Below are 14,161 nucleotides of genomic sequence, written 5' to 3' on the forward strand. Positions count from 1 at the left end.
GAAATCATGGGAATATAACAAAGATCTGTATTTAAGTTATGTCGATCTGGAAAAGGCATATGACAAGGTTCCAAGAGAGAAGATATTCAATACACTACAGTTATATGGTGTTACATTATATCAAGCAATACTTAGTCTTTATTTGAGTTTTAAGTCAGCAGTTAGAATTGAAGAAAGTACAGGAAGATGGTTTAATGTTAAATCTGGTGTGAGACAAGGATGTACATTATCCCCTCTGTTATTCATTATCTAGATGGATCACATGAAGGAAGGTGGTATTAAACATGATATCAAAATTGGAGATGTTAACATCAGCTCTTTGCTTTATGTGGACGATGTTATACTTCTAAATAAATCTGCTACAAGTCTGCAAGATTCTCTGGCTAAATTGAATAACTGTTGTAATAGATATGGTATGAAGGTCAGCAATAAAAAGACAAAGACAATGAAAATAAATCTCAGGTGGTATGGTCACTTAAACAGAATGGGCGAGGAAAGATTAGCAAAACAAGTGTTCTCTATCAGGTTGGGCAGGAAAACGACCCGGAGGAAGACCAAGATATAGGTGGATTGATACAGTACAAAGTGCCTTAGACGATAGAAATATAAGATCTGATAATGTTGGAGTCTTGACAAGTAACAGACTGATTTGGAGAAAAATTGTAGATAGGAAATTAGTAATGGTGTAAGTTTTTCATGTAGTACTATCATATTCTGTACGCCCCTTGAGGGTACATGGCAGGAATTTGATGATGATGACGGTGATAAATAATTTTTCTATTTCTTAAACAGTAAACTATTGTTGTTTGCAATTATACTTTTGTGTTCTTTATGTTTGATTCTTGTAAATCTTTTGTGTCCATCATCAATGCGTAATTTCCTTTGTTCTATTTCCTAGAATTTCCTTTGTTTATGCAAGATTCCTGCCATAAATAAACACTGTTCTGTCATCAAAGTGCAAATTCCTAGCATTTCCTTTGTAAACTGATTGTGATGTCATTTCTAGGAAATTCTGTTTGCTACTGTATAAGTTCTGAGCTTTTATTTTTTGTAATAGTGAACTTAAAACAGCACCTATTTTATGTGACTTCAGCTAGGACTTTGCTAATGCCATTGTAATGAATAACTATGCACAGCAATGAATACTCAACTGATAGACAAAAAATACATTGTAGCCAATAGTTTCATGTTGGTTTCATAACACGGTGCCGTACTACCCATATGGAACTCACGGCTGCTCTATCATCATTATCATACGCTAATTAATTAATTACTTACTGCACATACCCATTCACTGCTGAAGCACTCACAACCACTTCTGGCAACTCATTCACCACCCTCCAAGCAAAAAACCTAGTCCTAACATCCTTGCCACCCACACTCTTATAGAACTTCAACTGATGAACCCCCTTGTTCTCTCCTTTCTTGTCATGTACTGAAAAATCAGCTAATTTTTGAAGGCTACAGACCACCAATTTATTTGAATAGGGAGCATTCCAGAGATCTGCTACAATCTTTATAACTTGCCTCTGGATCCTCTTCACAACTTCATCGCAATGGAATACGGGATCAGTACTTCCAGATATAGATCTATGTGCAATTTCATAATATATGAAATCCATATATTATGATATATGAATATCAACTAATATCACTTTCTCACTTTCCTGTATTTGAGAACCACTTAACAAAATAACTAAAAATATACAATTATTCTATAACTAATTATATTACTCATGTTTACATTACAAATTATGTTTATGTCCATTCTGAAATTCATTAAAAATTTTTTTGTACAGAAACAAAATCTGGCCACATATAACAAGATAATAGCTTTATTTTTTTCATATAATCAAAAAAATAAAAATAAATAAATAAAAAAATAATAATAATAACAATAAATAAAAAGTACAAATTTTAAATGCATTCACCTGGTTTTTTTTTTCACTATGATAGTAATGCAGTAGTTGCTCACTATAGTGAACAACTGGGGACCAAAAATGTAGTTTGTTTGAGTGCAAGGTCCACTACAGTGAATTAAGGGAAAAAATATTGACCCTTTCCTAATCCCATTCCGACGACAAAGGAAATGGCAAGAGAAACAGAACAAATGTCAAGAGAAATAAAACAAAGAAAATGGAGGGAAATAGAATAAACAAAGTCACAGTAAATCATACACTGATAACAGAACATAAAGCTAGCAGGAACCATACATAAGCACACAAAAATGGCATGAAAAAAATACAAATAATGAGAGACATAATAAAAAACTAGAAGTTTATGACATTAAAAAAATGTTATATCAGCTTAAATTAATGTCATATGAAATCATAATAAACAAAATATGTGCAGCTGGAAAAGTGACTGACACAGCTGCTGTGAATGTCAGCTTTCTAGCTAGATCCAATTATGTACAGTTAGCATAAACTAACACTGTTCTCTTAGAACTGTAAATTAAAGAACTATCTCATTTTAGATTTCAGAGAGTCTTTATCCTATAATAAAATTCTAAATTTCTGATTTATAATTTAAGTTTCTGACCTATATTTTTGATTTGAATAGTACAATCTGCACATACTCAGTTTCATCATGAAGATTTCAAGTATTAACATTAATTTAAGCTGCTGTAACATCTGAAAGTTAAATTCTGCATTTTTTGTTTTTTTAAATTTCATACTCTTCTCTTTCTTTCTTATATCTGCCATTATTGTGCATTTGAACTTTTCATCTTGTTATTTTATGTGCTTTATGTATAGTTCTGACCAATCATTTGTGTTGTTGTCAGTGTATGATGTCTTGTCATATCTTTCATTTTATTTCCCACAATTTTCCTTTGTGTTTTGTCATCAATGTATCATTTTCCATGATTTCCTTTGTTTCCTGATTGCGAGTCTACTATTGTGAAGGTTTTGAACTTTAACTCAAAAGTTGGCTGTGGTTTGCTGAAGCACATCATTTCGTTATAATGGTGTTCACTACAGTGTGCATCTACTGCTTTTATAAATTCATTTTTTGTTTATGAAGTTTCATAACCAATGTTACAGTGCTAAGTGAAAATGTGGGAGAACACTCATGACATGTCAGTAATTAAAAATCAGATAACTATACTTCCTACTGGTATGGATGGTTCAGAAGAGCTCAAATAAATCAGTAAAAACATGTTCTCAATATACAAATTTGAAATATCAAGTCATACTGTTTATGTTTCATGTAAATTTTTTGATTTCATTGATGATTAAATCTGTGCTGTTCTTTTGGTGCTCAGAAACAAAAGCTTTTTTTTTTTTTATCACAATAAATCATGAGAGGTAACTTAAATTACAATATAAGGATTCTTTATCTATGAAATGCAAGTTGTTCTAATTTAGAGTCACAAAATATACATCATTTTTGATTTTTTAAGTTATGTTTTTGGATATACACTTTTCTTAAAGAATAAATCAAGCATTTATAACCATAACTTCAGGTATGGAACTAATTTAATAAAAATATTTGGACCATACATTAAACATCTGAGAAGGAAAATTTAAATATATTTCATGACTAAACAAACACACGTAATAACCACAGTAATAAGTTTTAATAAGTAAATATTTCATCCTAAATATCTTAGGACATCATCAGTACAGTTAATTCAAACAACACTAGGAATAACATACAGTTAGGGTGCATGATTACAATGAAATCCCAATATGTGTGCAGTAGTGTGCTATGGAATTAAATTAAAATATATCTGGAGGGGGAAAAAAGTTTATAAGATAACATATATAAAAAAATTATTTTTTTTACACAATTTTGTATGACAATTTCCCATACTTTAGGAATGTTATTATGGATGCAAGAACGTTATTATGGTTTAGATTTCATCTGTGAAGTAGGGCTTCAGCACTTTCTCTATATAAACATGAGTGTTTATATAAAGTTATTACTTTCTTTATATAAACGTTCATGTTTATATAAAGAAACGTTCATGTACTGACTATGTCCTAAGATACTTAGGATGAAATATTTACTTATTAAAACTTATTACTGTGGTTATTACATGTGTTTCTTTAGGCATGAATTCTCCACAGGTTTCATTGTACAATAAAGTATTAAATATATTTCAATGCTGTTTTTTTCCACCCCATTTCATTCTTGGGCAGATTAATGGCATACTTCAGTGTTTAATACATATATATACACATCTGCAAAATAAGTATGCGATGAAGTAAAATACTATGTGAAAAAGGAGAAAGTAATTCAACTCTTCATATCTAAAATATGAATTGCTGTAGGAATGCCATCAATACCCTGTTGTACATTAAACCAAGTTTTAATAATTGAAGTGATGATCACAAAGTTTCAATGTAGTCCAAATAACTGCATACATAATGTAAAATTAAAGTAGTCAATTCATGAACAAAAAAAACTGCCTTCCTAGAAAAATTACAGAAATGAGTCCTCAATCTCTCTAGAAATGACCACGTACAGAATAATTTCATAATATATGAAAATCATCTGAAGTCTGCATAAAGGATGTGCATAGGGTCACTACACAAATTTTCTCAAGTGCCAGTATTATTCCTTTTTATGCCTTCTACCATGATCAGAACTTACCTTATGTTATATGCAAAAAATCATGCTAAGTCTTCCAGTGTCTCACTTATCAGATAAGAAATACAGAGCACTCACAATGAAATAAATTATTCATTTAAAACCATGTGATTTAAATCCCATATATCCTAGGCACACTGAGGATATACCCACAGCAGCTGAAGTTCATCAGATGAACATACGTATAGTAGTATTACAACATTACAATCCACTAAGCTAAAAACTGCTCAGTTATAGGGTAGCTGTACACTCTGGACAAAACAATGTATACATTTGCAAACAGTAACAGCACCAACACAGTACTGTTAGACATACATCAAAAAATTCATTAGTGTGTTTGGTATAGGTAAATGTTTGACAGCCCAGCTGAAGCAATTTTTGTGAATTTGGTACAAACACCGTCGAATTTTGATACGGGTGAGATTCTGCAAAGAACTTGGAGTATCTGGAAGAAAGCATTTAAAGAAATCATCAATTCAGATATTGAATGTTATTATTTCAGATATTGAATATATGGTTAGAATGGAATATATTCTACAGTAATTTTAATTATACTGCTTCATTAAATCATTTTTTTTTATTTTTTTGCCTTTCAAGAAAATGATTTTGCTTAAAAGAATTACAGAATATCATCTCTAAAAGCAGCTACTTCTTCACAAAATTGCATGTTCCCCTTTTTTTTTAATACCACAGAATAAGAGAAATAAGATAGAAATTCACATGGCATATTCCGGTAATTAGACCACATTTTTTTAATAAGCTATATAAAACACAATGAATTAATAAAAGACCTGACAAGTTTCGTAAGTCGTTTGATTTACATCTTCAGGGATAAAAGGTAACTTAAAGTTTAAAACACAAAGAAAAGAGAAATTATTAGTAATAGTTCATACTATATACAGTTGTAGCCATCTGACTATTCATAAAATTAAAAATTAGAATGCAGATTCAAAGCAGTGCTGGATTTAAACAATGCTGGATGATGCCACGTTCTGTTGTTCACGTTCATAATTTCCAAGGTCTGACTGAGGTATATTTTTTTATTAAAGCTGACCAAACTTGGGTGCAGAATTAATCCTTGGATTTTTATTGCATTGTGTTCGTATTTTAAGCATGTTTGCAGTTTCTTTAAATTTCCTTATGTAACAGTTTTTTTTAAACTTTCAAAAGAATGGTTATGAAACCAAGACTATCAAAAAAATCCTCCACACACACCTCCTACAAGCATCTCTCAGAAACAAGATTTCAAAAACGCTATCACACTTCCATATATCAAAAATGTTACATACGGAATGGCTAAATTACTTAACAAATAACATCAAAGTAGCCTTTCTGCCACTGGAAAAAATTTCGAGATTTCTACCCCCCCCCCCCCCCGAACCTCCTCATCATCCTTTAAAAAAATCAGGTGTTCTTGCGGTATCTGCTACATAGGACAGACAGGAAGATCTGGGAAATTCGCATGAACGAACACCAAAAGGATGTGCAAAACAGAAGAGAACACAAATCGGGTCTAGCTTTCCATACCACTTCCACCAGCCACAATGTACTATGGCAGAAAACAAACATGTCGTACATAGAAAAAAACTGTTACATAAGCAAATTTAAAGAAGCTGCAAACATGCTTAAAATGTAAAATTCGATGCAACTTCATAATTCTTACAGTGTTTAATTGCATCGATTTTACAAGAGTCACATCTGAAATTCAAAGAATTGTAAACTTGTATATAATAAATGTAAACAATAATATCAGCCCATATAAAATTAGTCCAGAAAAATTTACACGATACTGTAGATAGAAGATATATGAATGCATATTTCAAAAGAGAATCTCTCAGAGATTAGAAGTATGTTTGAATTATCTACATGCCCATCTATATAGACCCAGAGGAATTACACATGCAAAAATAAAGTAAACAAGTATCTAAAAATAGAAGTTTAAGGGAAATTACCTTAGAATTCAGAAATATATTTGATGTATCACTTGGTATAGGGTAGAATGGAAACCCATTATAACCCAAGCAGTCTGACACTACCGTCAAGGTCGATAGCAGAGGGGGGGGGGGGTATACATCAGAAGCTGTTACTGAAAAAGGGATTAAACTACACTTCAGGGAGATAGAAGTCGGAACCTTCTAGAAGGAAAGGAGTTAGCACGTGATAGGTACGGGGATCTCAGACCTTAGTTCAAAGTTTGTGCGGAAATATTTGGGGTCTAAGAAACTTTGTGCAAGGTCCAGAGAGGCGAAATAAAAAGGTCAGGAATGGACTAAGGTGGATCGACTTGGAGAGATGTGATGCCAGGAGAAAAGAGGAGAGTCGATCCATGGACTACATACAATCCCGGATGAAGTCATGGAGGATAAAGGGAGGCGAAACCTTGTAGAGCGACCAGCGGCCCAGGACCAAGATGACCCCATCCGAGTGCCTACTACGCTGAAAGATCGCGCTCCAGCCCTGTGAGTAATTCCGGAGGAGAACACAGTGTCCATGATGCGTCTGAAGCGATAGAGCAAGCCATAACAATAGAGGGGGGATCCAGAATAAGCCCGAAGAGAAGATACAATTAAAGAGCAATTGTGCCTATGAAAGAATTAATGTGAGTTGAATTTTTTTGTCAAAAACTTTCTCTTAATTTATGATGTGAAGGACTGTTTTGGATAGACTGAATTCATAGGATTGAAAGATGTAATAGATTGAAAACTAATTCGTATGAAGTAAATCTGCTTTCAGAATAATTGAAAAGATGTTAATGAAAGTTTAAGCTTGCGTTGTATTACATTGGAATGGTTTAAAAGAGCTGATAAGAAAATTATAGAATTTAGAATTGTAATGGTGTGAAAGGTTGATTGCTAAGCGAGTGTTACATTCTTTTTTGTGAAAGTTAGAATTGGAGATTTTTACTTGTCAAAGCATGATAATTCCTAGATTGTAAATGAGCTGATAGTTATTTGATATACAGAATTAATTGTTTGATGATTTACGTATTTGATGATTATAACATGCCTGAGAGTTGTTCTATGTGATGTTTTATTCTTGATGCTTAAGCTTGAGAGAAACTGATAGTTATTTGATATACAGAATAAATTGTTTGATGATTTACGTCTTTGATATTTATAACTTGCCCAAGAGTTGTTCTATATAGTGTTTTAATCTTGATGCTTAACCTCGAGAGATAATGATAGTAACATCATTTAAGTGTATACATTGTATTGTTGTCTAAGCGTGAATAAACATGTTTATTTTATTTATAAGACGTGCCGTCTGATCTTTTTAGCAACTGCACTATTCCCAATAAAATCCGATCCTGTAAATGGGGAAAGAAATTAAACCTTGATACGAAAATTAAGTTAGGAGTTAGGCACGACTGTAATTAACTGTATAGAGGTGCTTTACTGGAGGTATAATTAATTTCTTATGCCAATTAGAGATTTTTAGTGGTGCAGTTTGGAATAATCAAATAAATTTCTAGAAATCTCAAGTATAAGTGTAATATACTGAAAGTAGAGAGAAGGAATTAAGATTAACTGACTATATAGAAAGGTAACAGATAAGGATAAAGAATAGTAAAGTTAACAAATGAGAGTATAAAGACGAGTCAAAGGAAAAAGATAGATATATATATATATATATAAAGAAATCAATAGACAGATTTAAGATAGAAATATTACAAAGGCACAGTACTGAGAAACATTAGTAAATAAAATAAATAAAAGCTAGAAATCTCAATAATATTACAAAAATACCTCCTACAAGCATCTCTCAGAAACAAGATTTCAAAAATGCTATCACGCCTCCATATATCAAAAATGTTACAGATGAGATGGCTAAATTACTTAACAAATATAACATCAAAGTAGCCTTTCTCCACTGGAAAAAATTTTGAGATTTCTACATCCCTCGAAACCTTCTCATCATCCTTTAAAAAAACTAGATGTTTACAAAATTTATTGTTCTTGCAGTATCTGCTACGTAGGACAGACAGGAAGATCTAGGGAAATTTGCATGAACGAACACCAAAAAGATGTGCTAAACAGAAGAGAACACAAATCAGGTATAGTTTTCCATACCACTTCCATCGGCCACAATGTACTATGGCAGAAAACAAACATGTCGTACATAGAAAAAAATTGTTACATAAGGAAATTTAAAGAAGCTGCAAACATGCTTAAAATACCAACACAATGCAATAAAAATCAAGGATTAATTCTCCACCAAGTTTGGTCAGCTTTAATAAAAAATATACCTCAGTCAGACCTCGCACATTAAGAACCTGAACAACAGAATGTGGCATCATCCAGCATTGTTTAAACCCAGCACTGCTTTGAATCTGCATTCTGATTTTTAATTTGATGAATAGTCAGATGGCTACAACTGTATAGTATGAACTATTACCAATATTTCTCTTTTCTTTGTGTTTTAAACTTTAAGTTACCTTTTACCCCTGAAGATGCAAGTCGAACGACTTACATCCCCAGGGGGTAAAAGGTAACTTTTACCTGAAGTAAATAAAAGACCCGAAACTTGTCGGGTCTTTTATTAATTCATTGTGTTTTATATAGCTTATTAAAAAAATGTTGTCCAATTACCAGAATATGCCATGTGAACTTCTAAACCACAGAAACCACCACTTAAGATAGAAATATTGCAAATTAAGCTGTCAAGCTAATTAATTAGAAAATGATGAAACTGCATCATTTCTTGTGTGCATAATATAATGAATTAATCTGGTATATGACCAGTATACAAGGATACAATCAATCATGTAAAAAATTTGCTGAAAGTAAAAATATTTTCAAGTGTGGATGGCATGGGGATAAAAAAATCAGAACACTGTGCTAAACTCTGGTATTATTAATTATCATTAACACATTGTTAACTTATACTGTTTTCACTCCTAAAAGCATGTATTTTGTAAACATAGGTATACCTAACCCAGTAGTAGTTGTGCGGTTTTTGGTTCATTATTATCCCTGTTCCTGTCAGGGATAATTTTATCAAGTTAAAAAAGAAAACCAGAGCAGTCCACATCCTGGTAGCTTACAACATATTTTCTGAGAAAGCAATGGCTTTACTAAACATTCAAGATACAAGCCAATACAACTCTAGATGTTAAACGTTTTTGGAATGAAGATAACGCAAGACAGTTTACAGGATCTTCAGTATTTGGTATGGAATCCTGGCATTCTAGACTAAAATTGCAAAAAAATGCTAAAGCCTTTTATTCCCATAGGGAGTAGATGAGGCTATTTTAGCCTTATCTAACTTTTGGGACCTGAGGATAAGTCAAATACCACTACTAGCCAATCAGAGATAGCTGGCCCAAGACTATCACTAATTTTAAATGCCATCTAGTGAACAGACTGCAGATGAGTGCCGCTATCTCATAGTTCATGATTATTAATTAACTTAAGGAATTCCCAAAGTACACTAGAATATAAATTAAATTAAACTTTGATATATATTTCCAATATTTCAGCAATGTCACGTTGCCATCTTCAAAGGAACTTAAAATAAAGACACGTGCACACAGGCACTACACACAGTAAATGAGGACGAAACGAAGAAGCTATTGTTTCTCCTAAAAGTCCTGATGGTGCCCCATAGCGGGCTATGTTGGTATTCTTGGCCGTTGGGCTGAAGGTCTCCTGATGTAAGTCTCCCAAATTTGGGGCAGTCTCATGCAGCCAAATTTGTTGAGGTTTGGCATGTTTCTTAGGGCTGAGGCTGATTCCATGAAAAGTCTTTCAAATTTGAACAACTATTGTGGCTTTCTTCCACCGTATTCCGTGGCGTGTATCCACAGCATGGTCTGCAGGATCAGAGTGGCTATACTGGTGAAAACGGATGTAGTTCTTGTGTTCTGAAATTCTGATATTCGCCGTCCTGCCTGTTTGGCCAAAGTAGGACAGCTTACAGTTGCAAGGGACCTGGTATACACCAGGTAGGTCTAGGGGAAGTGGTTGGTCTTCAGTGGAGCGGATAAGGGATGTCAATTTTCTATATGGTCTGTAACAAGAGGTCAAGTCATGCTTTTTTTAAGATTTTGGTAATTTTTTCCGAGATGCCTCGGATGTAGGGAATGGTGATGGATTTGGAGTAATCCTTGTTGTGAAGGGGGGGGGGGGGGGGTTGTGGTTTACTGGTTTCAATATTTTTTGAATTTTTTTTTTTTGGGGGGGGAGCTTGGATGAGAAAGTGTTGACGATGTGATTTAGTTCAGTGGTTAGGACATTGTCATTTGAACAGATTAGTTTAGCCCTGTTGTACAGTGTCTTAATAACTCCATATTGTTGTGTGTGCGTGGTGGGGGGGGGAATTGTTGGTGAATGTATCTACCTGTATGTGTGGGTTCTATAAACAAAGAAAACCAAGGTTCCATCACGCTGGCGGGTGACTTAGGAAAGGGGGGAGTTGTTTTCCTCTTTTTTCAGGGTGAACTTGATTCTGGGGGTGTTGGTTGTTTAAGTGTGTTAAGAAGGAGAGTAGTGTATCAGAGCCATGTGGCCAAATAGCAAACACATCATCAACATAGCAAAGCCATATGGTTGGTTTTTGTGGGGCAGAGTTTAAGGCTTTGTCTTCAAAAGTCTCCTTAAAGAAGTTTGCCAAGGGTGGGGAGAGTGGTGAACCCATGGCTGTTTGTAGAATTTTCCCTGCCAAACAAAATAGCCTGAGTTCATTGTGAAGTAAAATAGGGCTGAGATATCAGGAGGAAATTTAGCTTGGATGAGCTCTAACGTTTCCTTGAGTGGGACATTTGTGAATAAGGAGGAGACGTCAAAACTGACCATTATATGTCAGTATGTTGGAGTATAAGGTTTTCTATGCTGGCTTTGAAGTGGGCTGAGTTTTTTTATGTGTGATGGTGTGTTGCCAGTATAGTGTGTAAGCGCTTTGGCCAAATGTTAAGCTAATTTGTATGTGGGGGAATCAATGCCATTCACTATGGGATGTAATGGCATATTATCTTTATGTATTTTTGGGAGTCCATATCTCATAGTTCCTAACCCTAACACAATATATTGCCTGAAATAGTGTGGGTTCTACAGTCATAAGTTTATGAAATGAAAAACCTGAGTTTCTGGGAGAAAAAAACCCACTTGCCCATGACAGAGAGTGACTAACTTGGGAACCAGTCGAATAAACACTCAGAGAAAGTTCCTCTAGCTGGCAACTAGAATCTAACTTAGGTCTTTCTTCGGGTAGCCTAGTACTAAGGATGCAAACATCACTTCCACCAGGATACATAGGCCTTACTAAAATCATAATTGCAACAAAAATATCAAACAAGAAAAAAGGGAAAGTATGAAGTTATTTTTGTGATTAGTAATGTCAGATAGACTGATTACTTAGCAATCCTTTAACAGTATGATAGATTGTGCTGTTACTGTTAAAGGGCTGCTGCTACTGTTCTTTATTTCAACATAACCAGCAATGTCAGATGGAAGAGTTATATTGAAATAAAGAATGAAAGCAGTCAACTCACTACATCAAATACTGTTATAACAAATCACTTACTATAGCAAGCTATTGAAAAGTCCTGATCAAAGCCACAATGCTATACTAAAGAGGGTCATCTTCCTTGGAAATATTAATGCTCACAACTCCTTTTCTAGCTGTATAGATAAAGCAAATAGAATGCTGCTTATCAGCAATGATCTTATCTTATACAATTGTTCACATGCCTACCAGAATACAAGATAATCCTTACCACTGTCCAAACTCTACAACTCTTCCTCACTAGTGATTCATCTAAGTAAACCGTATGTGTTTGTAATCTAGGAAATTCAGACTACAATCTAGTACTGACTTTCCCGAAGGAATAACAAACTCATTCTCATATAGTGTTGTCTGGCATTTCTCATGTTTTACAGGTTTGCTACTTTGTGTGTGTGGTTCAAATTAAAAAGGGATGATCTCTGTGACTTTTAGCCTCATTTGCTTGAGTGGATTAGATTATAATTTTCAGTCTTCTCATCCAAAATTTGTATTGAACACACATCAAGGAAGTAATTCTTACATGTATGGAAACATCTATTCCCTATTCTATTTTAATCTTTTATCCCTAATCTTAACATCAGGTTCTCCAAAAATTGTGCCAAGGTTCACAAAAGAAGAACCAGACATATCACAATAGGCTTTCATTGAAATCTCCATCTGCATCTTCTGTTTATACAAAAAACCAAAATAGCTGTAAGCAAATTATTAGCATATCCAAATATCATTATAAAAGAGTCAAAAGCAGGAACATGCATCATATCCAAATGATGCTTTCTAGTCTCTTGCCAAAGCTACTGACCGTAACTTTTGTTCAACCATCCTTGCACCATTTTTGCACTTCGATGGTTCTATTGCATCATTAACCACTGAAAAGCCAATTTCGACTTCTCATTTTTCCTCTAATTCTCCCATAGAAAAATCTTGTAAGCATCTCATCATTTCTAACATACAACATTCAATACCCCTTTGACTCTTTGCCAGAAAGAATTCAGAAGAATCTCATCCAAACTAGATACCAAAAAAGACTCCTGATCCTGATGGTATTTCTCTAACTGTGCTCCAGAGTTGATTTATGTTCTGCACTGCCTTCTCATTCTTTCTTATTCCACTGATATCTATCATGCAAGCTGGAAATTAGCTCATGTTCACACCATTCCTAAGAAAGGCAACAAATCTTAGGCACCTAAAGATTTGTTGTCAGTTCTTTCTAAAGTAACCGAGTAAACCATTTACTTTCAATTTCTACACCAGCATGAAACCTCTCACAACTAATAAATGACTCCCATTATGGATTTCACTATTATCCATCAACAGGTGATTTTTTTGCTTACTGTTACCCCTCTGAACAAATGTCACAGAAAGGTTTGAAAATCTCAAGTGGCTGCCCTTAATATCTCTAAGGTAACTGACTGGGTTTAGAACATAAAAGTCAATTAAGTAAGTTTCCATCATATGGTGTTTTCTGTAATTGATTGCCACCTTTTTTGTCTTGACACATTGCATGCACAATTGAATGGATCTTTATCCACAAACCATGCAACTAGTACTACTCACAAGGATCTTTCACCCAATCTCTTCCTTCTATATATCAACAACCATCTCCACTGGCCTGCAAACCCAATATATAATTTTGCCAATGACAGTATACTGGACTCCTCTGTCTCATTTGACAAGCCTTAACACTATAGACAAAACTTTCATAATATTAGCTTCTTCTTCAATGAAGGTTTGATAACCTTAAGTTTAATGATGGCTGGCTGAAATATGATCCTATTTTATTTCTCATAAAAAAAGGTAATCCTTTTCTTCCAGTCACTCAAATATCTAGACAAGATAATATTCTTCTTATTAGGATTACTCTAACCCGAAGTCTCTCTTGGTATAAACATATTATAAACATATGCTATTCATTATCCAAAATATTAGGTTTTCTCTAATTTTAACTTATGGATCTGACAATTCCGAGAAAGATTAGCAGATTCAAGAGACTGCATCAATGGCAGTATCACATTAAAAATGAGGATATTAGGAAAGACTTCCCATTGTTAGTATTTAGGAATGT

The 14,161-nt window shown here is 33.8% G+C and overlaps 1 protein-coding gene across 3 annotated transcripts in view; it reads right to left on the reverse strand.

Annotated features, from left to right (window-relative positions):
• Positions 1 to 1,819: 1,819 nt before the first annotated feature.
• LOC150110309 (dynein axonemal heavy chain 12-like) overlaps positions 1,820 to 14,161 on the reverse strand; it is a 213,866-nt gene continuing 201,524 nt past the window's right edge. For all 3 annotated transcript variants that reach the window (XM_090392772.1, XM_090392764.1, XM_090392781.1), the window contains one exon: positions 1,820 to 5,041. In XM_090392772.1, coding sequence (XP_090248898.1) covers positions 4,902 to 5,041 — 140 coding nt within the window. In that variant the 3' untranslated portion in view covers positions 1,820 to 4,901. The remainder of the gene's footprint in view (positions 5,042 to 14,161) is intronic.

This window comes from Typopeltis vanoorti, chromosome 1, assembly GCF_054136105.1.
Source record: "Typopeltis vanoorti isolate ZY-2024b chromosome 1, IOZ_Tvanoo_1.0, whole genome shotgun sequence".
Taxonomy (NCBI): domain Eukaryota; kingdom Metazoa; phylum Arthropoda; class Arachnida; order Uropygi; family Thelyphonidae; genus Typopeltis; species Typopeltis vanoorti.